Source organism: Natrix helvetica (assembly GCF_964273705.1).
Source record: "Natrix helvetica genome assembly, chromosome: 1".
Lineage (NCBI taxonomy): Eukaryota > Metazoa > Chordata > Lepidosauria > Squamata > Natricidae > Natrix > Natrix helvetica.
In genome coordinates, this window is record NC_138548.1 from 181,224,890 (window position 1) to 181,250,869 (window position 25,980).

General features: G+C 38.8%; 1 protein-coding gene across 1 annotated transcript; it reads right to left on the reverse strand.

The window, feature by feature from the left end:
- Positions 1 to 716: 716 nt before the first annotated feature.
- Positions 717 to 25,980, reverse strand: MPP4 (MAGUK p55 scaffold protein 4; the record flags this gene model as incomplete). The annotated part of the gene is made up of 15 exons (XM_081957072.1): positions 717 to 908; positions 2,283 to 2,417; positions 2,912 to 3,020; positions 4,003 to 4,096; positions 4,962 to 5,042; positions 5,349 to 5,519; positions 9,075 to 9,175; positions 18,549 to 18,745; positions 19,495 to 19,566; positions 20,626 to 20,711; positions 21,417 to 21,498; positions 22,665 to 22,796; positions 24,374 to 24,454; positions 24,866 to 24,943; positions 25,900 to 25,980. 15 exons carry the CDS (start codon positions 25,978 to 25,980, stop codon positions 717 to 719), a joined length of 1,692 nt encoding a protein of 563 aa, XP_081813198.1.

The following is a 25,980-nucleotide window of genomic DNA, read 5'->3' on the forward strand; positions in this document are numbered from 1 at the left end:
TTTCTGGTCCAGAATTACTTAATATATAATGGCGAAAAATACCACATAAGTGTGGCTGCATTTATGTCAAAGTAAGTGATGTGTTATGATTTGATAAATTAATATTAACCAAGAATAAATGCTGGTTTATAAATTCTGGCTCCTCAGGAGCATAACGAATCATAATCCTGGTTTGGACTAAATGAATCTCCCTGCTTTATTTGCCTGCTTACATGAATTAGGAAGGAATTAAAATAAATTTTGTGCTCTGTGATTTATTAAACAACTGTTCCTAGCTTATTATTGCAGGGGAGACCTACGGTAGTTCTTAGGTTTTTAAAGTTTTCTGCAGGCAGGTTTGCATTAAGGATGTTTTTAACGGTCCCTGGAGTGTTTCCGGGATGGAAAGAAAGGAAAGAAATGATCCTACCACTTTAATGGGCCTACTCCCAGAATTGGGAGTTTAAAAACATTTTTAAAAATTGTTGTCCCTAGCTTAAGTGACAGGCAAATGCAGCCAATAGACTTGCACCTTGTAATAGCTTTTGTTAATCTTCTGTTGATATCTCCAGCAATCCCAGCCTTAAAATCCAGTAAAAGTTCCAAAAGATTTATTGCCAGAAAAGTAATGTTCACCCCTAGGATGGCTGAACTGATGCCTCTGGAAGAAAACCAGGATCTTCCTCAGAATGCTGGATTTTGCACACAATTACCCTGCTATCATTTCATGAAACAGGCTAGTCCTGAGAATTTGAGCATATCCATGTGGCTGGAACCCACTGTGGCTCATTCTGGGCTTGGTGCACCGTAGAGACTAGCTGAAGACAAGCTTCCTGTAAATTGTCATTCACAATCACTTGATCAAAGAATTGTCCAAACTGAGTTTCCATTTTTTTAGCTGACTCTTCCATTTCCTGCAGATCTTCTTCCTGGAGGGAGATCACAATAAATAATGAGCTGGCATAGTTGTACCTATGTACCTGCTTCATTTCTCCATCTTGTATTTTCTTGCTAGCAGGCATGAATATAGGAAAGAAAACAATTTGAGCCACAGTTTGTTTACACTCTATGAAAGAATTCCAATTTGTTTCTTTTTTGGGGTGGGGGTGGGGTGGGGAAATAAACAATGCTCTGCAGCTATTAAAGAAGTAGTAATTAACTTATTGCTGAATACTACCTAGAAAACTCTTAATTCCTGATTTTGACTCCCATAAAAGAGAACGAAAGACTTGAAAACCATCAATGGAATTGGAATCAAAATACTCTTATTCGGATAAAGAAGAGCAATATTTATACTGAATAACAAAGCAGATCTGTTGTTCTTTGACTTTGGATGTGAACTCTCAATTCATGCTCAAAGGGATGCAGAGATATAGGCCTCCTCATGGTTAGTTAAAGGGCTACTGCAAGATCATGAGGGAACAGAGAAATATCTCATTGATAATACCAATCCTTTTATAGGCACAATGCTACCGTGTTTCCCCGAAAATACGACATGTCCTCATAATACAGCCATGCCACATTTTTCTGGTGGGCAAAAATATAAGCCCCTCCTGCATATAAGCCCCCTGGACAACCCCCCCACATCCGGCCAGGCAGAGCGCTGCTCACCAACCTAGCAGTATCCCGAAGGTGCCGGGAGGGAGGCAAAGGTGATCGCGTTGCTTGGCGCCTTCGGGATACTGCTAGGTTGGTGAGCAGCTCTGTGCCCAGCAGAAGAGGGGAGTTGCCGGGCGGCTGCTCTCTTGCGAGTGGGCTCCCAAAGAGCCGGGCACAGCCTCATGGGCGAATGGTTGTGTTGTGTTGTCGAAGGAATTGCTGGTCTTAAATACCAATGTAAAGCAAGGACTACCTTTAAACACTGATAATCTCATTTCCTAAGGGTCACCTTATTGGATCAATGGTTGGTGAAGCATATCAGATTGATACAAAACTGTCATTAAGAGAAAAATTGAATGCGCTTTGGAACATCAGGAGGACATAGCAGAGAAAATAGTTACTAGTGATAGTTGTGCTACAGTTAGATGCAAATGAGAAGGGCTTACAGTATATCACAAGTGATACACTAAACTATTTGATATGTTATACAACTAAATTAGGTCAAAACCTCTTAAAATCAGTGTATTATTTTGAATTTACACTTACGTATTAAAGTAATAATTCAATGTTGCAATTACTTTCCCTTTATAACAGTGAAATGACAGTATTTTCACCAGAAATATGATGAAGAAATCAAAGTAGTGAGTATGGCTACCTTAAAGCCATGTAAATCTCACTGCTAATTTCCTCCTCTTAAATCTTACCTTAAATTTCATGTTCACATAATAGTTGGTAATTATCCTAGCATTTTTCCGAGTCTGCTTCATGCAGCTCACACTTGGTGGTTTAATAAATATAATGTAGGGTTTCAGTTCATGAGTACGAACAAACTGAATACTCTGCAAGATAAAATAAAAAAATAAAAACAATCATACAAATTATATCTATTCTGCCTAGTTTTTGTTTAAAACAATTTAAAAAATGATTAAAAGGTAACATCTGTAATTCAGAAGTAGCTTAGTGTGTCAACTTAATAGGACTAGTTTTAGATAATTCCAGAATATCTTGAATAAAAATGGTATCATTAATAATTTCTAGCTCATATTTTGTTTAGAAACTATTCTAATTACCATATGTTAGAAATGTTGTATTTGCTTAAAACATTAAAATATTTAAATAAATGTTATTATTTCTATCCCTGACATATTGACAGTATACATTTATTTACCTAATTAATGCCTGTACAACATGTATTTAGAAAAACCATCAAGCAAACAAGCAATTGCCAGAGTCAACATTGACTTGAAGAAAAAAAAGAAAAAAAATGTTTAAGGGCAGATTCAAGTTTGATCGCTTAAAACCTTCAACATTAGAAGATTTTTCTGTGACTCACGTAAGGCTCTAAATCCACTATGCAGATCTTCCCTTCATCAAGCACCGCTTGGACTGCGTCAATACCTGTCCCATAGAGGTGTCCCTTGTACTCTCCATACTCCAACATTCTGTAGATGTGGTCAGTAGAGAGGGAGATGATGAGCATATTTCAAAGCAAAGACTGTAAAAGAGGCTACGTAATGAGTATCTTTCTAATAATGCCAGGAGAAAACATGCACCTCAATTCAAGCAGAATATAAAGGGGCAGCAGTCTTGTTTACATATTTAGGGAGACAAGAAAAGTCCTTACTTGGAATCAGTGCTGTCACTTTTTTTCCACTTCTCTTATTGGAGCAACCTATGTTGCATGTGCATATATGTATGTGAGAGAGGTGTAAAATAACAGCTCTGTTTCTACAAGCCTCTTCTTTCTACTGCAAACACAACACTACTTTTGCTTGCTTTTTAATGCACATTGACGGTTTATTTAATGACTGAAGGAGAGAAGCATGCAAATTCTGTGTTTTCAAAAAGGCAAGATAAAGAGTCAACTCCTTTCCAATGAACCTTGTAGCAAATTCCTGTTTTCTAAAGCACCCTAGGGCAAGACAAGAAACAAAGGATGGAAACTAACCAGGGAGAGAAGCAACCTAGAACTAGGAAGAATATTCCTAATAGTGAAAGCAATCAACCAATGGAATAGCTTGCCTTCAGAAGTTGTGGGTGCTCCATCACTGGAAGCTTTCAAAAGAGACTGGACAACAATTTGTCTAAAATGGCACAGGGTCTTCTGCTCAAGCAGAAGGTTGGACTAGAAGACCTCTGAAGTACCTTGCAACTCTATTATTCTACGTTCTGTGTTTTCAAATTCCTAGCGTGTTACACTGCTCAACTTTGCCTTTCTCGCTACATACTTACCACAGTTAATGCTAGTACAACATTAATTAATTAAATAATATTTCATGTATAAAAGAACATTTTTATTTGTCAAATAAGAAAACTGTGGCAGAAATACATTTTGAACTCTGCTGACTGGCTATCCTGGTATCTGGGCAGAGAATTTTAAAATTTGATGAAAGAACAAAAAGTGTGACTCTAAATACAAATTACCTGTAATTGTACACCATATTTTCAAATGTTTCCTTTGGTACATAATGATATTCCCGACCATTCTCTTCGTAGCTCTTTTGAGCACGGGTTGTATCTGTTTTTAAAAAGGACAAATTATGGCTATTGCAATACTTTTAAATAGTTACTGGAACATACTTTTAGTGTAAAGCTCATTGCTTAGTGTTATATTGGGCTGGTTATTTGGTATATACATCGATAAAAGTCATTCCTTTCCAGACAGTCCTCTTTTTGTAAAGTCCAAATCCATGAACCTTGATGTGCATACCTGAGAAAGTTGTCCCCCAGAATCAGAGAATCTCCAGAAATTACTCCGGATATGATCACAAATTTTTTAAAAATGATAAAGCCAAATATTCTTTTGAGCTCTGCTCCTTTTAAGTTAATTTATTTATTAAATTATGACTTTATGCCAAATCGGTATTCAGTTTTGCCCTGTTTTAAATGTAAGACAGTGAACATTTTGTTGTGCTAGTAACCGATTCCACCCAAGCAATTCTTAAAGATGTACTGGTTGTATTTGCTTCCAATTCTGAAAGCATAATGAGAAGTAATTACATCATGCTATAGGAGAATTGGTAGTATCAGTGGGAAACCTGCAAGAACATTAATTTCTTTTTATTTAGGTAGCAACCATAACTGTCTAATCTCATAGCCAGAAAGGTTTGACTTTAAGGCGTATTAAGAAACTTCTTTCACACAACCATCTTATACTAATTTAAGCTGGTTGGAGGTATTGAGAACGATGGCATATGAAAGTGCCCTAGGTTTCCAAATCTGTCTTAAAATGAGAGATACACCTTTCTGAATCCTCTCTTAATTTGGGGAAAAGTTAGTGGTAATTACAAATAATGAAAGGCTAATATGCAGAGCACAATTAGTGAAATTCTAATGTTTTGTTTCCTTCCATTAGTATGTGTTAAGATTTAAAATCTACATACGTGGCACTGCATTTCGAAACAGGTGAGGATTAATACCAATAAGTTGTCTCCGTAGTTCATTCACTCCAACACCTGAAGGACCTAAGAATGAAAGAAATGATTGAATAAAAATGCACTGAATAAAAATTCTATACCACTTAATTACATACAATAGAATACTGACTTTTTCCGTAGAAGAAACATAGGCAAGGAATACAAATCAAGGTCACCAAATTATGTCCCAGTTCTACAAAGATGCGATATACTTGAAATTTTAAAAATAACTGTACTATGATGAGATTATTTTTCTTTGAACTAATGCAAGTTTTCTCTCTTTTATGCATTCTTTTTTTTTTTGCTATAGTAATCACTTTTTCAACAAGGAACAGTTTAATTGCTGCTACTTACCTATTAGTACAATTAATCTGTTTCGATCACCTGGTTGCCTTTGATATCTCACCACCTCTTCATAAGGTGCTGCCATAGCACTGTAGCAACTGTTGAGGCAATGTGACTGACACGCCAGGTGACTGTAGTTGCATTTCCTACGGCACAGGCGCATACTTCTCCGGAACCCAGCTGAAAAATGGAGACAGATACAGATTTTTAGAAACTGATCACTGAACCATATGGCTACCCTGCTACATTTAAGGCGTTTCAGATATTTGCTTTCACAGTTCATTCCAAATTTTTGACTTTCTAATCCTCCCTAAAATTCTAAAATTCCCTTATTCCCTCCATTTGGTTAATAGCAAAGAATTATCTGGAAAAGACAAGGAACACATTACCATGTTTGCTACTTTGGTAGCAAACATGCTACTTAAATAGAATAAATTGATAGCAGATTCAGGCAGCACCTTTTTGGTGCTATGAGTGGGTTGCAAAATGTTAGATGTTACCCGGTGTCGATCCCGGGTGGCTTCCTGGTTTACCGAGGAGCTCCAGGAGATGAAACGCCAGAAAAGAAGCCTAGAGAGTGTTTGGAGGGCCAGCCGGTCCGAATCTGATCGAACACTAGTAAGAATTCATATTAAATCCTACTTAGTGGCGATTAAAGCGGCAAAACGGCAACATTTTTCCGCTCTTATCGCGTCGGCATATAACTGCCCAGCCGCCCTGTTTAGGGTGACCTGTTCCTTACTTAACCAAGGAACTGGGAAAGACCCCTTGCAGGGTAGGGCTGAGGAATTTGTTCAGTATCTGCAGGATAAAATCGCACAGATTCGGACAGGCTTGGACTCTGACTGGTTAGATTCGGGCGAGTCGACGGGGATGAATCTTGTGGAGACAATCTGGGATGAGTTTGACCCTGTGACCCCCGAGGGCATGGACAGGATTATGGGGAGACTCAGTGCTGCCACTTGTGTGCTGGACCCGTGTCCCTCTTGGTTAATTTCGGCTTCCCGGGAGATGACACAAGGCTGGCTCCAGGCGATTACCAATGCTTCATTAAGAGAGGGGTTCTTTCCCACCGCCTTGAAGGAGGCGGTGGTGAGGCCCCTCCTCAAGAAGCCTTCGCTGGAACCAGCTTCTTTAGCCAACTATCGTCCGGTTTCCAACCTTCGCTTTGTAGCAAAGGTTGTCAAGAGTGTGGTAGCACGTCAGCTTCCCCAGTACCTGGATGAAGCTGTCTACCTGGATCCATTTCAGTCAGGTTTCAGGCCCGGGTACAGCCCGGAGATGGCATTAGTCGATGATCTCTGGCACTCCTCTGTCCTGGTCCTATTAGACCTCTCGGCGGCTTTCGATACCACCGACTATGGTATCCTACTGCGACGACTCGGGGGGTTGGGAGTGGGGGACACTGTTTTACGGTGGTTCTCCTCCTACCTGTCGGATCGGTCACAGTTCGTGTTGACTGGAGGGCAGGGATCGACCCCGAGGCGTGTCACTTGTGGGGTGCCGCAGGGGTCGGTTCTCTCACCCCTCCTGTTCAACATATATATGAAACCGCTGGGCAAGATCATCCATGATTTTGGGGTACGGTATCATCAATATGCTGATGATACCCAACTTTTCATCTCTACCCCAAACCACCCAAACGATGCCCTCGACGTGATGTCCCGATGCCTGGAGGCTGTGCAGATTTGGATGGGGACGAACAGGCTCAAACTCAATCCCTCCAAGACTAAGTGGCTGTGGTTTCCGTCATCCCGACTTGTGCATCTTGTTCCATCTTTGATGATAGGGGGAGAAATTTTAGCCCCCTCAGAGAGGGCCCGCAATCTGGGAGTCCTCCTGGACACGCGGCTTATTTTTGAAGATCACCTGACAGCCGTGACCAGAGGGGCCTTTTACCAGGTTCGCCAGGTATATCAGTTGCGCCCCTTCCTGGATTGGGAAGCTCTATGCACAGTCACTCATGCCCTCGTCCTTTCTCGCCTGGACTACTGCAACGCTTCTACATGGGGCTGCCCTTGAAGAGCACCCGGAGGCTTCAGCTGGTCCAGAATGCGGCCGTGCGGGTTATCATGGGGGTACCTAGGTGCTCCCATGTTACACCCCTTTTAGGTGGCCTGCACTGGTTGCCGGTTGTTTTCCGGATGCGATTCAAGGTACTAATTATGACCTTTAAAGCACTCCATGGCTTAGGCCCAGGGTACCTGCGAGACCACCTACTGCCACCAATAGCCTCCCACCGTCCAGTGCGATCCCACAGAGTTGGCCTCCTCAGGGTGCTGTCGACAAACAGTGTCGGCTAGCGACCCCCAGGGGGAGAGCCTTCTCTGTGGGAGTGTCTTTCCTCTGGAATGAGCTGCCCCCGGAGCTTCGCATAATCTCTGACCTCCGCTCCTTCCGACGCGCCCTAAAAAGTTGGCTTTTCCAGCAAGCCGGCCTGGCCTGTTAATTTTATCTAATTTTTAAAATGTTAGTGTTATATTAATGGGGTTTGTTTTTTGGATTGTTTCTAATTTCCTTTTAACTTTTGTAATATGTGTTGTTTAATGCTGTACGCCCCCCTGAGTCCTTTCGGAGAAGGGTGGCATATAAATCCAATAAAACAAACAAACAAACAAATATTTTTATTGTTGGAAAGAAGCCAGATATACTCGTGAGTTGTACTTTGCTATCAATTGGGTTTTTCTGAACTAATAAACCTTTCTGCAGGGGAAGGTTTACATATGATCATTTAATCATGGAAATTTTCACTTGTTATGTTGTAAGTGGATGTTGCTGGATTTTGTAGCTTATTTCAACTAGTGTAATGAAATTATACTTCTATGAAAACACAGAATCCCAACATCATAAAAATTGCATATTGCTAACAAATTGGCTTTTAGGACGCACAGTTGATCCAGATAAAAAACTCAGGTGCAAAAGCCTAATTTTAGTTCTGTGTTAGCAGCAAGTGACTCAGTTTAGGAAAACCCCTATGGGGAAAGGGCAGCAGAAGATTACTATTTCAGTGAGGCCAAGTCCATAGTTCAAACTATTGTCTATAAGTCTGTCTAAACCACAAATCTATCCTCAATCATTCATTTGGACATTCTATCTGTTGCGGATTTTTTTTTTTTTTTTTTTGCTGCTAAAGCTGTCCTTTCTTCTTTTTGTTTTGGAACAACAGAAATATGCAACATAAGCAAGGTATTTTCATTACATCTGTCTCTGGGTATTACCAACCACTTCACTTCACAAGGAATGACTTATTTTTGGACCACTTGATACTAACTAAAAGACTGAAGTTCTAAAATGAGATACATACTGTATTTGTCAGATTCTTATGGTTTTTCAGAGACCCCGGCCTCCATTACATTTATCTGACTAAGATCTAGCAATTCAGCTAATGTATTATTCCCATTTCCATTGTTTTTATTTTAGAAACCAGCCATTAATAACATTCTCTTGATTTATCAGTGCTTCTCTTGAACTCATATGTCTGTCTAACTATACTGTTAGTCACAAACTTTTTATTCATAAGAAGGAGCTGTGAGAATTAACAGAAGTGGATATGCAGGACTTAAAAACAGTACATCATTTGGCTTTTTTGAAGCCTACAGAGCAATAACAAAGCAGAAGTAAGTAAAGAACTACGGTAGTCAAGAAGAAAGCACCAATACAACGCATCAGATACAAACTATTTAGTAGCCTGGTGACCCTGAACACAATTCTCCAGTTGCAGAACTGGCTACGTACTAATGAACACCGGCTGACCAGATCCAATGAATTCTTCTTCTTCTGAAGTGAGAGATAGAGATACAAAACAAAGAATAAGAAATGTAGCAATATCCTTAAGACTTTCATGAACAAGAAATATAATGTTCATTTGTAATGCTACCAGCAATGAACTCGGTGTTCAAAGCAGGCCTTTTAAAAAAGGCATAAGCAACAGAGGCCCTTCAATTATAAACCTTAAGCATTTGATTTTAAAAATATTGTCAAATTATTGAGTGATATCAAATTAAGATAACACCCCCTTTTGATTTTTTAAAAAGTTTTTTATTCATAGTGAATAATAATTTTCTAAAAAGTATACATTGGATCAACATACATGAAACATAATATGTAGGATCGATTTGCAGGAAGCATGTCTATAAAATTAATTTAATAAATGTGGATTCAAAGCAGTGGTGGGATTCAATTTTTTTTACTACCGGTTCTGTGGGATGGCTTGGTGGGCATGGCTTGGTGGGTGTGGCAGGGGAAGGATACTGTAAAATCTCCATTCCCTCCCCACTCCAGGGGAAGGTTACTGCAAAATCCCCATTTCCTAGCGATCAGCTGGGACTCGGAAGGCAGAGAATAGATAGGGGTGACACTAGTCAGAGGGGGTATTTATCAGTTCTCTGAACTACTCAAAATTTCTGCTATCGGTTCTCCAGAACTGGTCAGAACCTGCTGAATACCACCTCTGATTAAAGACTAAAGGCAACAGTTGAATTTGGAAAGGAAGTGGGAGAAAAGGCAGTAAAGTATGATTTCCAAAATTTATGGAGATTCTCAAACATCCAGGTCATGGTTGTCCTAAAGATGCTTTTCCAAAAGGCAACTCTACTTTCTTGGGTTTTTTTCCCTTAAAAATATTTAGCTTCTCATCCAAGAACTGAACTGAAGAAGCTTCTTGAATGAGACTGATTTCCAAAGCCATAAATGTGCCAGTTCCATAATGGCTAACACTGCCTGGTAGTTCACTAGTTTTCAGCCTGTGTAATTTGTTATTATATAGAGCTTTGTTTATTAATATTATTTCCCCATAGGGATTCAAACTCCATTAATTGGCCTGAGTGAAAGCCAGAAATGACCTGGAGGAAAGCAAGCATGTCCAAAATGTTGATTAGTCATATGATTTCTGCCTTTTCTGGGCAGTGGAGAGGTTTAATCTATTACGTATAGTTCCTGTTTAGTGATCACGATTGGACCTGCGACTATTTATGATCTTACTTCAGTTTTCCTTTGTTTTATAGATCTTCAAAGGTAATCAATATTGATTATCTTTGCAGATGTGTAAAACAAAGAAAAGCTGAAGTAAGATCATAAGCAGAGTCTTCACTCTGTAATTAATGGACAAAGCAAGAAATCTTTTTGAGATACCAACAGAAGTAAGTGTAACTTCTCAGCACCTATGAGGAATTCTACATTCAGGATAGTTGCTTAGTTTATAAATGATCAAATAGGGCAGTGCTGCTCAACCTGGGGGTCGGGACCCTTTTGGAGGTCGAATGACCCTTTCACAGGGGTTGCCTAAGACCATCGGAAAACACATATTTTCGACGGTCTTAGGAACCGAGACACCAATTTTATGGTTGGGGGCCACCACAACATGAGGAACTGTATTAAAGGGTCGTGGCATTGGGAAGGTTGAGAACCACTGAAATAGGGTTTCATTGCCAAACATGTCTTATTTTCCATCCTATAGAGTAAGTTATTTGCATATATTCATCTGTCTTTGCTTAGAGGAGCACATTAATTAGTAAACGTACACAAGCCCAGAATTTGCCTACAATTTAAGGTCTATAAAATAAAAAGATAAACTACCTTCTTTAAGTTCCTCTGTTACATTGGGTAAAATGGAAGGATAAGAAATGTCAAATTAAAAGAGTTTTTAATTTATATCACTCATGATATAAAGCAGAAAAGTATGCAGATTATTCAATATGATCAGACCAGCATAAAGTTGGCAATTTGTACAAAAAGCAAAGACAAAAAACTAACAGCAGCAATAGGCATGAGAACATAAAATCTATACAGATAAAAACCTTATTGGGAGAATTGTACAAAATCAGTGTTAGGTTTTGAGTTGCAAGAATTCCATTTGCCTGATGAATAGCAGAGGAAAAGAAAGACCAAGAGGGGAATCCTCTGGTTATCCAGCAGCAGGGACGTGCGGTCATTGGAGGCAGGGGAGGCAAAGCCTCACCTCTCATCATGAAATAATAATATATAATAATAATATCCACAAGGGAGTTTCATATATATAAGAGGAAGAGGAGGGAGGAGGAGGACCGCGCGTGGGGCGGTGCCAGCTGGGCAACCGGTGGAGGCAGGAGGGTTCTCAGAAGAGCCAATAACCTTCCTGCCTCTGCTGTACTTTGCGCGCTCCTCGCGACTGCAATAGACGTCCAGAAGTGGCAGGGGCTTGATGACGTTGCCACAGCTGCCATGCGCGGACGGACAGAGGTAGCGAGAGTGGCGCCGAGGCAGTCCGGCAGACGAGCGACCAAGGATCAGGCTGCCTGATCCTCCATCGCTCGCTCGCTCGCTCTTTCGTCCGCCCGGACCCCTCAGCGCCACTCTGGTTACCTCCGTCCGGCCGCGCCCAGCAGCAACGTCGGCGACGTCATCAAGACGAAGTGGCTTGGAGGCAAAGTGCTTTTCAGTGCTTTTCTGTGCGTCTGGCATTTAGGTAGATAGCCGGATGTCCTAAACGCCAGACGCACAGAAAAGCAGCTGCTGTTGGGGATCGTGGAACGCGAGCTGGCGAAGCGCGCTCAGGAAGGCGGGGAATGGGATCACGATCCCATTCCCCGCCTTCCTGAGCACGCTCCGCCGGCTCACGCTCCACGATCCTTTTCTGTGTGTCTGGCGTTTAGGTAGATAGCCGGATGTCCTAAACGCCAGACGCACAGAAAAGCAGCTGCTGTTGAGGATCGTGGAACGCAAGCCGGCGAAGCGCGCTGAGGAAGGCGGGGAATGGGATCACGTGTGCTTGAGGCTGAGGCAGCCTCAGGCTCCAGCACACATGGTCCCATTCCCCGCCTTCCTGATGACATCACCAGCCTCACCAGCCGTAAACCTCACCGCACGTCACTGTCCAGCAGCCATGTCTATTATACTGTAGTTTACATGTTACTTCTAAGAATAGAATATCTTCATACATGCAATCCTTGCCAAGACCTCCATTTACAGGTTTGAAGGTCTCTGTCACATCAGTCTATTGCAGATATGGTTCTACAATCAAATCACTCAAAAGTTCTTCCCTATTTCAATTTCTAATCAGTTTGATGGATGTTTTCTAAAACTCAAAAGCTTGTAATATTTTCAGCAGAGACTTCAACACATTTATTGAAGGGAAAACACTTTGGTTTTCTCATGACTTCAACTTAGCATCAGCCCAAGCAGACCTTCTCAATTACATGCCTTTTTGTTCCAGATTTCACTTCAGTCTTTGCCCATGGTCTGCTCATTTAAAAAATAAATTACCAAGAGTCAGACTTTTTAACTTTCCCCCCAAGTCCTTTCAAATTGGAACAGGTTAATCATTTCCCAGGCCAGCTACAGCAATTTTAACCTTCTGGCATTTCAAAGCTTGTAAGATATGTAGATTTTCCTTCGTGCTAGCTCCTTGGAGGTTTTTGTACACAAACTCTGGAAATCCACAAGAATGACTGACATATATCACTTCAATCTACCTGCACAATGTGAAGGGGGAAAAACCTTCAAGAGATGTTTCACAACAGAAAGCCAGTTGCTTTTTTAAAAAGTTCTTTTAAAAGGTAACAATATTGCTGGTATTTCAAACTATTTTAAGGCTAATTTCTCAGTGTGCAGACTGATATGCCTCTGGTCTGTACTATTTCGGATTTTAATATACAAAAATATCTTGATAAGGAAGCATCAGCATGGATACTCCTTCATCATCAAGAATAATAAAGTAGATTTGCCACTCAATTATGCTTATGCAGTGTAATCTCATTAGCTTCCAGATGTCTTCTCTGTCTCTTGCATAGCACTATAATTTTTTATTGTAATTCAAATTTGAATGATTATTTGGGAAAAAGAAGCCAATTTGTTTCACATTATCTAGACTTGGTTATAAAAATACCCAGACAGGCTGAGAAAATATCTTTCATAAACATACACCTATCATACAGACACCAAAATGGAGCATTTATTTAATCCCTATGTTACATATATAAGTCTGAGATTCTTATCATTAGCAAAGGACATTGCAAGAACTTACCAGACTCAAACGTCTCTTCATCTTTTAAAGTCACCCAGGGAGCAAAAATAGCAAATGAATTTTATTTTAGTGATACCTTTGTAAAACATAATTACAACCCAATACATCAGAAACAATTTCCCATTGTGGTAGCAATAGAAAGGGGCAATGAGATCCTCTTGTAATCTCCTTTTGTAAAATCAAATTACACATCTCTGGTTAAATCCACGATTGATTTTGGTATTTATTTAAAAGTATTTGTGCTGTGGAATGAATTCCAAACTGGATAGTGACAGAAGCATCTGGTAGGAGGGGAGATGTAATTTACTTCCTCCACATTTCTTATTTCAGATTTTTATTGGAACATGAAAAATAGGACTGTGTTTACAAAAATGGCTTTATTATTAGCTCAAGAGCATTCTTTGTGCATCTGTTACAAAAGTAATTCAAAATCACAATACTAGATTTTAACATTTTTAAAAGTCTTTTCATTAAAAAATCCTAACACCAAACATTAAAAGTGTTCAAAATTACAAACTTTAAAACCATAAATCAGGTTCATGATAAAAAAAAACCAGAAGAAAAGCTGCAGGACATGGTTCCGTGAATTAGGCTAAAATGTGGCATAGTGAGTTCTCTAAATTCAGCATCAAATGTGTCTAAGGTGGAAACTAATCAAGGAGAGAAGCAACTTAGAACTGAGGAGAAATTTCCTGACAGTTAGAACAATTAATCAGTGGAACAGCTTGCCTCCAGAAGTTGTGAATGCTCCAACACTGGAAGTCTTTAAAAAGATGTTGGATAGCCATCTGTCCGAAATGGTATAGGTTTCCAGCCTAGGCAGGGGGTTGGACTAGAAGACCTCCAAGGTCCCTTCCAACTCTACTATTTTATTGTATTGTATTGTATTTGTATTTGTATTATTTGTATTTGTATTGTATTTGTATTATTTGTATTTGTATTGTATTGTATTTATTGTATTGTATTGTATTATTGTATTGCGTTGCGTTGTGTTGTGTTGCGTTGCATTGCATTGCATTGTATTGTATTGTATTGAACTGCATAACCAGGCTTCACAAATGCAGATTTCTACACTGATGATTCTCTCTAGCTGAAGCAACAGTTGATATGACTGGACGTATGCCTCTGATTATAGCTCTCTCGACATACATCTAATGTTAACATTTTTGCATTGTTACTAGGGGTCATTTTGTTCAATGTTTCTTACAAATGGATATTCTTTTTGGCCTCTGGGTTACTCATACTGGGCTTTTGACGAGTTCAAATGAAAGACGTAATTTCCATCCATCCAAACTAGAAGTGATTACCTGTTTCTACACACTTCTCATCGATCTGCATATCATCTTCTTGTATGTTGTAGACAAGGAAAAGGAAATATATGCCAGGCTGTCATAATTTTCATAGAACTCACATAAAGATAAAACAATAACGTATTTACCCCACGACTTTTAAAATCATATTTTATCTATAATTTCATATAGTACATGATGTACAACATTCTACAATGGTTTTCTTTTTATTAAAGCAAAGATGTCTGTATTCTGATGGCCCTCAGCTGGAACATGTGGACCAACTCTTTCATGGAAAAGATCAAAACCAGAATGGATATCAACCGAATGCCCATTTGAAAACTCCAACACTGAGAGGAGTAAAACATATGAACTACTCTGCCCTCCTTACTTTTTTTGCACTTTCACCAAGATGTGAAGGAAGAACGAGAACAGTTTATTGATTACATGAGCCTGGATGTGATAATAGTAGCCCCATGGTTAAAGAAGATGATTGATGCCTCCTTGCAGTGCAATGGGATCTGTTTTCCCTGGGGTAGTTATAAAGCCTCTTTCAATCTCTACAATTATAAACCAATCTCAGCCTCCATTTCTAGAAAAGGTGAGTTATCTTGCAACTTGGTATTGCTAAATGCAATCCTATGGGTGAATAAAGAAGCTACTGACGGAAGAACCATAAGGATGGCTCGTCCTACTTGGTTGCTTCATTTCACAGACAATATTGTCCAAGAGCGCTGGTAAAAAGACACTTTCAAATAGTTGTGTGTGTATGTATGATTGTGTATTACACATAGAGATAGTCCCAGTTTAACAACCAGAATTGGGACCAGCAATTCCATTGCCAAGAAAATGGTTGTTCAGTGAGATATCCTGTGACCATACAACCTCACTTCCACTATGGCTAAGTGACTCATTCGCAATTGTTACATGACTACACCATGTAATTTTACTGTTGGCTTCTTCGTTGATTCTTCTTGTTGGAAGATGAGGTGTGCAAATGGTGACCTCAGACCACAGGTGCTGTGATGGTCATAAGTGCATGAACCAGTTATAAAGTTACTTTTTCAGCTCTGGCATAACTTTGAATAGTCATCAAACAGAGCAGTCATTAAGCAAGAACTGCCTGTATATGGAGGACAAATCCATTTGCTCTCGAAAAGGCTAGAGAAAATAATACACCTATACATTTATAAAATTATGTCGTGTGTCTGTAAAACTATTGTTAAAATCAACATTTTGGATTTGAATATGCATTCTTATCAGTTTCAGGGATGTTAAGACACTATGAAACAGATAATGCACAGGGAGCAAGGTTACTTATTTTGTGCATATATTAATAAAATGTTCAGTAGTACACATGCAGACACGGAGACGCACAGATCTCAAGATGCATTAAAATGGATTATAGACGGAGAAGATGACTAGGATATGCACACAGGGGTTTAGCAGAAAATAGATTGGGATCAGCTGGTAAACTCAGGACATTGCAGGAAGAGACCTGTCGGGTAACAAAAAAAATCAGAAGAGTCTAGCAGCGTCTTTTCTGACTAACACATTTCATTAAAAGGCATAAGTATTACCTTCTAAGCTAATGTATTTTAAGTCTCTATTGAAAGTCAAAGTGGAAGCTGTTAGTCTGAAATCTCTCCTTACTAGCTGTAGAAAGTTTTTAAGACTATAGTTTTTAAAAATATCTCATAGAATTCATGGAAATGATATGAAAAGAATTTTTTCTCTTTTTGAATTGTGCTTCATTCTTTTGAAGTTACGTACATGGTTGCCACTGTATATATACTGTTTAGATAGCAAAGAATGAACATCTGATACAGTATAGAATATTCCTTCAAGCAATACATACAGGTAGGCCTTGACTTTTCACACATAAGACCGTAGCAGCATCCCTTTGGTCAGCTGATCAAAATTCAGATGCTTGGCGACTGCCATGTATTTTTGATGGTTGCTGTGTCCTGGGGTCATGTAGTAACCTTTTGTGCCCTAATGACATGCAAACTCAGTGGGAAAGCCAGATTCACTTAACAACTGCTGATTTAACAACTGCAGTGATTCACTTAACAACGGTGGTAAGAAAGGTCCTAAGATGGGGCAAAACTCACTTAACAATTGTCTTGCTTAGCAACAGAAACTTTGGGCTCGATTGGGCTCATACGTTGAAAACTACCTGTACCTGAACAGAGGCCATTCAATTATGAGACAAATTCTATCCCAACATTCTTCTAGGATTCTGAGTAGTACATCTCAGAGAGAGATCAATCATCTTAGGTAGGACTAGTTTGGAGACCTTGGCTAACACACACACACACAGACACAGACACACACACACAGAGAGACACAGACACACACACACACGTTTATGGAATCCAATTAGCATTACTGACCTTCTTCTGTAATATTCACTAATCATGGGAAATTCATAAAAAACAAAATATATACGCATCATCAGGGACATGAATGAACAATTCTAAGTAAATGAAACAGATTATTCTGATAACATTGATACCTTTGTACACTAAAGCATAGTAAATGATTTCCCTACAGTCCCCCCCCCCTTGTGTTTAAGACTAATTAGTCTTAGGTAATCCTATTTCTAGACTGACAGGATTGGTAGCAGGTTTGGAATTCAAACTATAGCATTTTTGCTCTAAATCTAAGTAGTCTAATTTGTACTCTATAGAAATAATTGAGTAAAAAAATAATATTAATTACAGAAACAGTTCCATGCACACCTTATCATCAGGAATTTATTATACTCACAGATTGTCGATTGGAGGCAAGAGTGGGGATGAAAGGGATGATTCCACCAGAATTCTTGCTGTTTCCTAGACCGAAGAAAGGAAGATTTTCTAAAATCACAGAATTAGAACAAGATTTCAACGGAATCTGGAATTCCTATGGTCTTATGAGGAATTTCATGGCTGGAGAGGGATTCAAAACCAGATTTCCATTACAGGTACACGCTTAACCAGGACACAAACCTAAGAAGAGAAATTCTTTCCTGGAGAAAGGAAGATTGTCTCTTCTAAAACATTTGACTGGTTGAGTGCAGAGCCACACCCCCTTTTTATATCATCATCATCATCGCCGCCGCCACCACCACCACCATCATCCCAATCATCATCATCCCAAGTTTATTAGAGTTCATGAAGAGAAGACTGTAATCTTTCTTTCAGCAATGGTCTCTTTTGCTGAAATCTCCCTGGTATTCCTCTGCATCCTAACCAGTGCTGCCTCAAGGGTACATGGCACCCCTAGGGCACATTGATTGATGGTGCCACCTCTCGCTGATACAAAGTTTAGTATTTTTACATTGATTTGGATGGAAATACGGTATTGGTGCCCCCTAACCATTGGCACCCTAAGCCTGTGCCACATGGTCTTACCCTAAATTTAGCCCTGATGCTTTGCCAGTGGCAGCACTAGCCCTGTGGACCAAGGCCCACCTGGAGATTTGGATGGCTCAACCCTGTCAGCCTTTCACAAGGCATTGAAGACATGGCTGTTTTCCCAGGTTATTTGGGTCAGATAGTATATGCACTCTGCTACTATTGATGGAGAATAGGATTAATTGCCTATCATTGGATTATGAAGGAATTATAGATAGGAAGAAGACCACTGTAGCAAAGACGTTTTAGATTTTCCCCACAGCCATGTAAGAGGAATTCACTATTATTTAGTTAATTCACCGGGATTGCTTATTTTTCACCCTTTTCTGCATGAAAAAATAGATACATTTTCTATTTTTATTCAGCAATGTGTGGTGAAAAATTGCCTATAATTTTGATCTATTTTAACTGTATCAGGTGCTAACTATGATTGTCTCTATGCTAATAGAGACATCTTGCATAAGTTGGTTCACCGCATGTTACCCATTAGCAAAAATAAATACATCCCAATTTTCCATACCTCTTCATAAGGTGATTGGAAGGGATGAGTCCAGCACAAGCTTTGAGGTTGGAGAGTTTCCTTGCCTGCCACCACAGGATGTCCTTTTGGTCTACAATCTGAAGAATCTCTCCTTTTTTAAATGGCAGTCCTGCATCAACACACGGAATGAGAGGGTCCTGACGAGGGCAGTAATCCCGCATTGCACGGACATAGAGCTGGAAGAGCAACATCAAAAATTTAGTTTTCTCACAGAAGTGACACTCCAAAGACAAGGAAATACATTTGTAAACGTTTCATAATTGCAAAGAATAAAAGGTCAGCTTTAAAAAGCCAAGATACAACTTCAGTCAAAACGTGGCAATAGGTATTAATTCATAAACAGAAATAAGAGGATAAAATGATCTTGGAGATCAGTGGGTTAGGTAAGCAAGAAGCTGCGCAGTAAAGCATTTCAATCTATAGACAAGACAATGTATTTCTATGGTGAGTTTTGGCTAGGCAGAGATGGAAGACTATTTATCCTTATTCCTCCCTGACAACAATTTGGTGGAGTGGTTCACATTGATCCTATCACTAGCACTGATAATGTTACCTAGTTTGGGTAATGAAACACCTGCAAGAAAAAAAAACAGCCAAGCTCAGAGAGCACTCACATGAAGACCCCTCATTTCAACCCTGAGCTACAAATATTCTCCTTTATTGGTATCATATTGGTCCTTCAAGGTACTTATCAATTAGTACTAGCTGTTGTGGAATAGGGGCCCTAATATCTTGCTTGTAGCATCTTACTGATCACTATGGAAATAAAGTGGATCTTTGATTTGATCCAACAGATATAAGAGAATGATTAAAGTAAAAAAGCTTTCCCCATGAAGAAACTTAATGCTAACTAAACGCTAACTCTGAGGGATTCCTGTGTTAACCATTTGAAGCAAAGGAAATGTATCCATGCATTGCATCTTACTGTTGTTTGATTGCTGATGATTCGATCAGAACCTGGAATCAGCTTGAACATGATGGTGCTTTGGGATAGAGCCTGCAAGAATTCAGAAAAACAGTATCTAATGCACTTTGCCTACTTTGGTTGCAAACTTAATTTGATCATCAATACACTTATAATTCTATGACTAGCTATTCCTTTTGACAGGAAGGATAAAATCCATGATGATATTGTTTTTGGTATATAGATAGTCTTTGATCTATTACCACAACTGAGCCCAAAATTTCTGTTGTTAAATAAAATAGTTGTTAAGTGAGCTTTGCCCCATTTTACGACCTTGCTTGCCACAGTTGTTAAGTGAATCTGGCTTTCCCATTGACTTTGCTTGTCAGAAGATCACACAAGGTGGTCACATGACCCCAGGACACTGCAACAATCATAAATATGAATCTGTTGCCAAGCGTTTGAATTTTGATCATGGGACCATGGGAAGTAAGAGTGGAAAACGGTCATGTCACTTTTTTCAGTGCCATTGTAACTTAAAACAATCACTAAATGAACTGTTATAAGTCAAGGATTACGTGTATGGTATATGAATAGGCTTCTCCTGTACATTTTAGCTATCAAATTGTGCAAAAGTCAGGAAACATGTTTAAAAAACAAAGCAGCAACTGTTAGTTGCAACTGAGGAAGGAATTGGATTACACAGTCCCTACTTCTGATTGGTTGGGAACTGCCACAAGGCTTTTCTTTTTCCCCACATTAGCATGCAAGCAGCAGACAGAAGCAGCAGATGGGGAAAGTGGTGGTGGTGATGGGAACAATATTCACACACACACAAACCTTGAAATTAAAACAAAGTGTTTCCTACAAAAGTAGAAATATGAATATTTGCCTCCTTGCTCTTTGGTACAGTCGCAAGAAAAGTCTGCAGGAAGGAAAGTAGGACTGACAAACCTGTGGGCACTACATTGCACAGTTGTGAGGGATCTATGAAAAGTGGTGAAATGTTCACTCCCTCTTGATAGCTTTTTTCCTTCGGCCATTCAAACCATACCTTTGGAGGATGTCTTTATTTTCCAAGTATGCACTTTTGCATTGATTGCATGTTATCATTAAGTGATATTTAAAGAGTAGAAGGCTGATTGTGATTACCAGAATATGTATGACTTGCTCCGGTTCCAGGCCCTCCACTGGGATTCTGTTCACTTCTACAAGTTTGTCTCCAGCATATAACAACCCTGCAAAAAAACCCAGTAATGATATTAAGCAGTTTGTCAGAGAACTGGAGAAGAAAAGTATCTGGATTTCTAAGAAACACCCTAGACTTTATTCCTCCTCTCCCAAGTTTAAAACGATTCATTATAGACAGTTGTGCATCTGACTATCTTAACCTCATTTCAGTCAGGGTTATTTTAAGGAGGAAGAGTAAATTTCGGTTCAATAGCTTTCCTCCTCCATTTTGGCCTCATGGAGGCAACTGAAAGGAGACTATGCACTGTTTGGAGCCCGTTTTTTTGTTCCTGAATGTGATGAGCACAAACAAACTGACTGCTATAGTTGGCTTAATGCATCTCTCTGTCTGTGGAACACAATCTCCAATAGAAGCACTTCCAAGCCTTTTATACTATCTCCCAACCCCTGCCTCCGAAAAGCAATTTTGGGATAAGCAGAAGGAAGTTAATAATAATAATAATAACTTATTAAATTTCTAGACCACCCCCTCTCCCCGGAGGGACTCATAATAATCATAATAAAACATAATAATCATAAAACTCATAATAATCATAATAAAACAATTTAGAATACTTTCACTAAGATTTACTAAGAAATATGTTCAGAACATTCAAGAACCTGTACAGAACTTTCAAAACACATATTGAAAATGATTCCCTGCCCCTCCCCAGTGATTTTTTAAACTTTCAGATGTATTAAATTTACCTTACCACTTTTATCTGCCAGTCCTCCATGGATTACTCTTGCTATTGTAATATCCCCTGTCAGCTCATGGCGTTTAATGGTGGCACCCTGAGGAAGAGGAAGAAAAGGAAGAGTTACTTCCTACTGAACAAAAGAATAAAAAGGTGCACAATTGGTGAGTAGTGGTATACGGGAAGTCTAGAGCCTGATAGAAATATTAAAATTATAGCTTCCACTTCATGTACCTCCCTGCATTCATGTACCATAACGTTCAACTTGACTCTGGGAACTTAGTAGACCATTAATGTAATTTTTGATGTTAATTTCAGTACAGGTAGTTCTTGCTTTATAAGTGTAACTGAGTCCAGAATTTCTATCATAACTTCTTGTAGATTGTAAGTTAAAGCACCCACATGACTAGATCTGATTTTACAGCTTTTTTGGTGGCAATTGTTAAGCAATCACCATGGTTATGTACATGCGATAGTCCTTAAGCAAACACTGTGGTTGTTAAACGAATTCACAGATTCTATGTGTGTTTTGCCAGAAACCATCCCAAAAGGCCAGAAAATGGCAAAAAAAAAAATATAAATCGTGGTCACATAACCATGGAACATTCAAACTGGCCATAAAGGCAAGCCAATTGCCAACTGCCCGTAATGCAATCATGTGACTACCCAATTGTATGCAACTTTTGGAACTCTGGAACTGGATCATCAGTAGCTTTTGAAGGGTCTGTTGTAATTTTGAACAGTCGCTAAGAGACAAGTCATTAAGCAAGGACTATTGGTATGGGATTGGCTTGCCATATTTTTTCTTTTTTCCTATTCCATGGAACCAATAGAATTTCTTTAGGTGACATAAGCAAATGATCTATTCTGACTAACTAGTTTATTATGCAAGTCTGCTTAGGTGTATTTGTACCTATGGCCTTAGTCTCAGGTAACAAAATGCTAGCTATAATTATATTTCCCTCAAAAAAGAGTTACACTAAACATCAAACAGGGCAGACTGTTTTTTAAATGTTTTCTTCTTGTGAATTCAACAATGCATCATGCTTGTGTCCTATATATTTTCATATTTAAAAACAAACATAAACGAGTAAAATAAAAATTCTAAGATGGGAGGAATGCCCTGTAAGCTTTGTGGAGTGGTAAACTTGCCCTACTCTATCTAAGATGGCCTGTTGCCCTGAAGGAAGATATGATACAAAGGGAAACACAGCAAACAAACTAAACGAATATAATTAAAACTAAAGTGAAATTGAACATTACGAGAGGTTGATTATTTTTCACCAGGCAGACAATCCTCATGGCCTCTTCATTTTCAGGGAGGTTTTCTGTCACGGGTGGAAGCATAGGTTCAAAATCCTTCTGGGCCACAGTATCATGAGCTAATAATAAGGCCTGTGAGAAATATTAAACACAGGGATGGGGTAAATAAATGCTAGGTCATTTTTAATGGGGATGCTTGGGTGTAAGAGTTACAAGATAAATTTAACCTAACAATTATTTTTGATTTTTATTTCTGTGTGTATGTCCATTTAGCCCCCTCCCCCAAATGAGGATTTTTAAAAATCTAGCATACACACCCCTGCAAAGTTCAAATATGATTAGACTGCTTGAATTGGAAGATGAAGCCAAATTTCCCAGCTTTAATGTATTATTTCCTTTTTCAAATGTTAATGCAATGGATTTGTGTTAGGAAAAAAACCATTCCTTGTGCTGAAAGATTTTGGTAGCCTCAAAAGAGACCGTCACATTTTATAACAGGGAATGATAGATCTTCATAGCCACTTCTAAATCAACTTCTGCAACATAAGGAGCTTGAAAAAGCTTTTCTCAAAACATACTTAGGTCTCATTCAAACATTAAGTAGAAAGTACAGAACTGTATAATTTTAAAAGGCAGATGGAAAAAATATGGATTCTCCGTTCTATAAAGCTTCTTACATAGAAAAATGTAGATTGGCAAGAAGAAGGCAAGCTGAACCTTTTCCCCAAAGCTTTCTGAATGATCTTATATCTTTGAATATGCAGAATAGACATAAATGCAGGTGAAGGATAATACATACTGTTTAAAATGCTAGATGTTTCCCTTCTTGTACCTTAGATTATTCTAATCTATGATTTAACCTTTTTATAATTTAAAAGGGAGACAGGATTTGTAAGTTAAAACAGAAAGACACACAAGTGTTGGAAGAGAACAGAGATTCTTTTGTCAAAACCAGAAGCTGCTACTGAGCTAGCACTGATTCAGATGAGCTGATATTCCTACTTGGAATTCTTGCTTTAAAGCAATTTGCTTTTGGAAGCAGCCTGAACTGGACTAGTTAATCACAAGAACAAATTACCGTATTTGGAGTTCTGATTAGAAGTTTCATTTAGAGGAAAAGCTCTAAAGCAATAGTACAAGAGTTTTGGCAGCTACTGTAACTTCCAGATACAAAACCTACAACTATACAATTTAGGGTGAGAAGATTTTGCTTCTCTTTCTTGCATGCTTTCTATATAAAACAGAGAAAACCGGTCTCTTTTCTCAGGGAGGAGCAGATTTCACCTGTTGGTTATTTTGAAAATGGCTATTGGATTTTACCAGTCTCTCAATTTGACACTCTGCTTCTTTTGGCTGATGGATGGGGTTAGTGTTGATAAGAGCAGAGTGTGTTGCTATTCCGCTCTCCAGGCCCATGGGAAAAGTCAGTAATAATTCAGGGTTCCTTTGCAAAGGAAGGACAAATATGCCTTCCTGCAACTGTTTCTTCTCTAGCCAATAAAAGGTGCATTTTGGATTCTTGAATTGCTAAAATGTTCTTCAGGAGTGGAGAGAAGGATGGCTCCCGGAACCACTTAATGTAACTCAAAGTGATGAAATCACTGTTCTGTGCCAATATTCAGCTTCCAACAATGCATCTTCATAATAAATGATCTTCTATTGGAGACCTTTCTCTTCCATGCTGAAGAATTCCAGGGGCCAATGCTTACCTTGAAGTGAGGACCTTGTAGAAGTTGTCTTAGCTCTTTCCTTTCTGGAGATTGTTGGCCTCTATTCAGCAACTCCACTACCTATGAACAAGAGAAACATATACTTCATTTTGAAAACATGTAACTTAACCTATTGTTTAAATAGCACGTTGATGTTTATAAAATACAATTATGTGAAATTTAAAGGACAATTTGGTGCAGTAGTTAAGACATTAGGTAGAAACCAGAGGACCATGAGTTCTAGTTCCACCTTAGGCACAAAACCAATGGGAGGCCTCAGGTCAGTAAACTTTCTTTTAGTCCTAAGAAGTAGGAAAGGGCAACCCATTTTTGAAAAAGAATTTTGTCAAGAAAACCGCAAGGAGTAGTCCACGCGGTTAGAAGAAGTCAAAAGTGATACAAAGCAATTTTATTTCTGTGGAACTTGTAATATTGAAAGCAAAAACTAGACATCAGGGAAACTACACTTAATCTCAACTCCAGCAATCTCACCTCTTGCATCAATTCTTGTGCCTGGGATATGAATGGAACTGGCCTTCTCTTGATATACTGATGAAGGCATTCATATACCTAGAAACAGATGACGTTAAGATGTTGATGCCACCATGCAATGTCACAATATTACAAACGTGATACATAATGCAAAAACCTGGCTCTCCCCCCATACAAAGCAATGTGAATGGGCCAGGAATCAAGCCCACGTTTCTTCAGTAGAAATTCTATGAGATTTGTATGTGTAATGATATATGAGATTGACCTTTGGAGAAAGAAACACAGACTAGATAAGAAAAGCTTAACCCGCAGAAGAAATGGGATATAGTAAAGGTCTAAGACAGGACCTTTCCTAGTTTATTGGACTGTAAAAGCTGTGGAGGAGGGAGAAATGTACTTTCAGACTTGCAATTTTCTCTTAATGTAACCTTATAATAAAGTAAGAGTTAGTAATTCTGGATGTGCCTCTTATCTGGACTACCCCATAAAGTTGACAATGTGCTTGTTTGACATATACTGGTATTGAGCACTGAAGTGACTTAAATGAATTGTGTTCACTGTCCTAAACTGTTACAATAGTTTGCTTCATACATCATTTTGTAAAGCCAAGCAGAAAGTTTTTTTTAACTATAAGATGATAGAAACAATAGCCACTCATAAACATTTATGATACCGAACCTTATAAATGCAAAAAGTTAGAAAGGAAGTGAAAACCAGAGAATCAGATTGTCTTATTTTAACGCTGTTCTGTTTAAAACCATGGAAACATGTGGGCTTAAGAAATGCAAAAGAAATTGGTTTCTGTCTGGTTTATTACCAAACCATCCATAGGTAGTTTAGTTCTAAAATTAGGGGGAAAGTATTGGTTTCTGAAGCTAAGTATAAAATAAGCCTCATATCATTTGTCTTTGCAGCTCATTCAATGATTAAATAATTAAAGTTAAAAATTCTTAAATGCAGAGAATTTTGTTTCTGTGCATAACCAAGGGAAGGCACAAAATTTGCAGTTGCTGCTTATTGGAAGAGATGTTTACCTTTAGTAAAGCCTGCAGCCATGGAGATCTGAGCAGTTCATATAATACACCATCAATATCCTTCTTGTCAAAAAAGCTCAT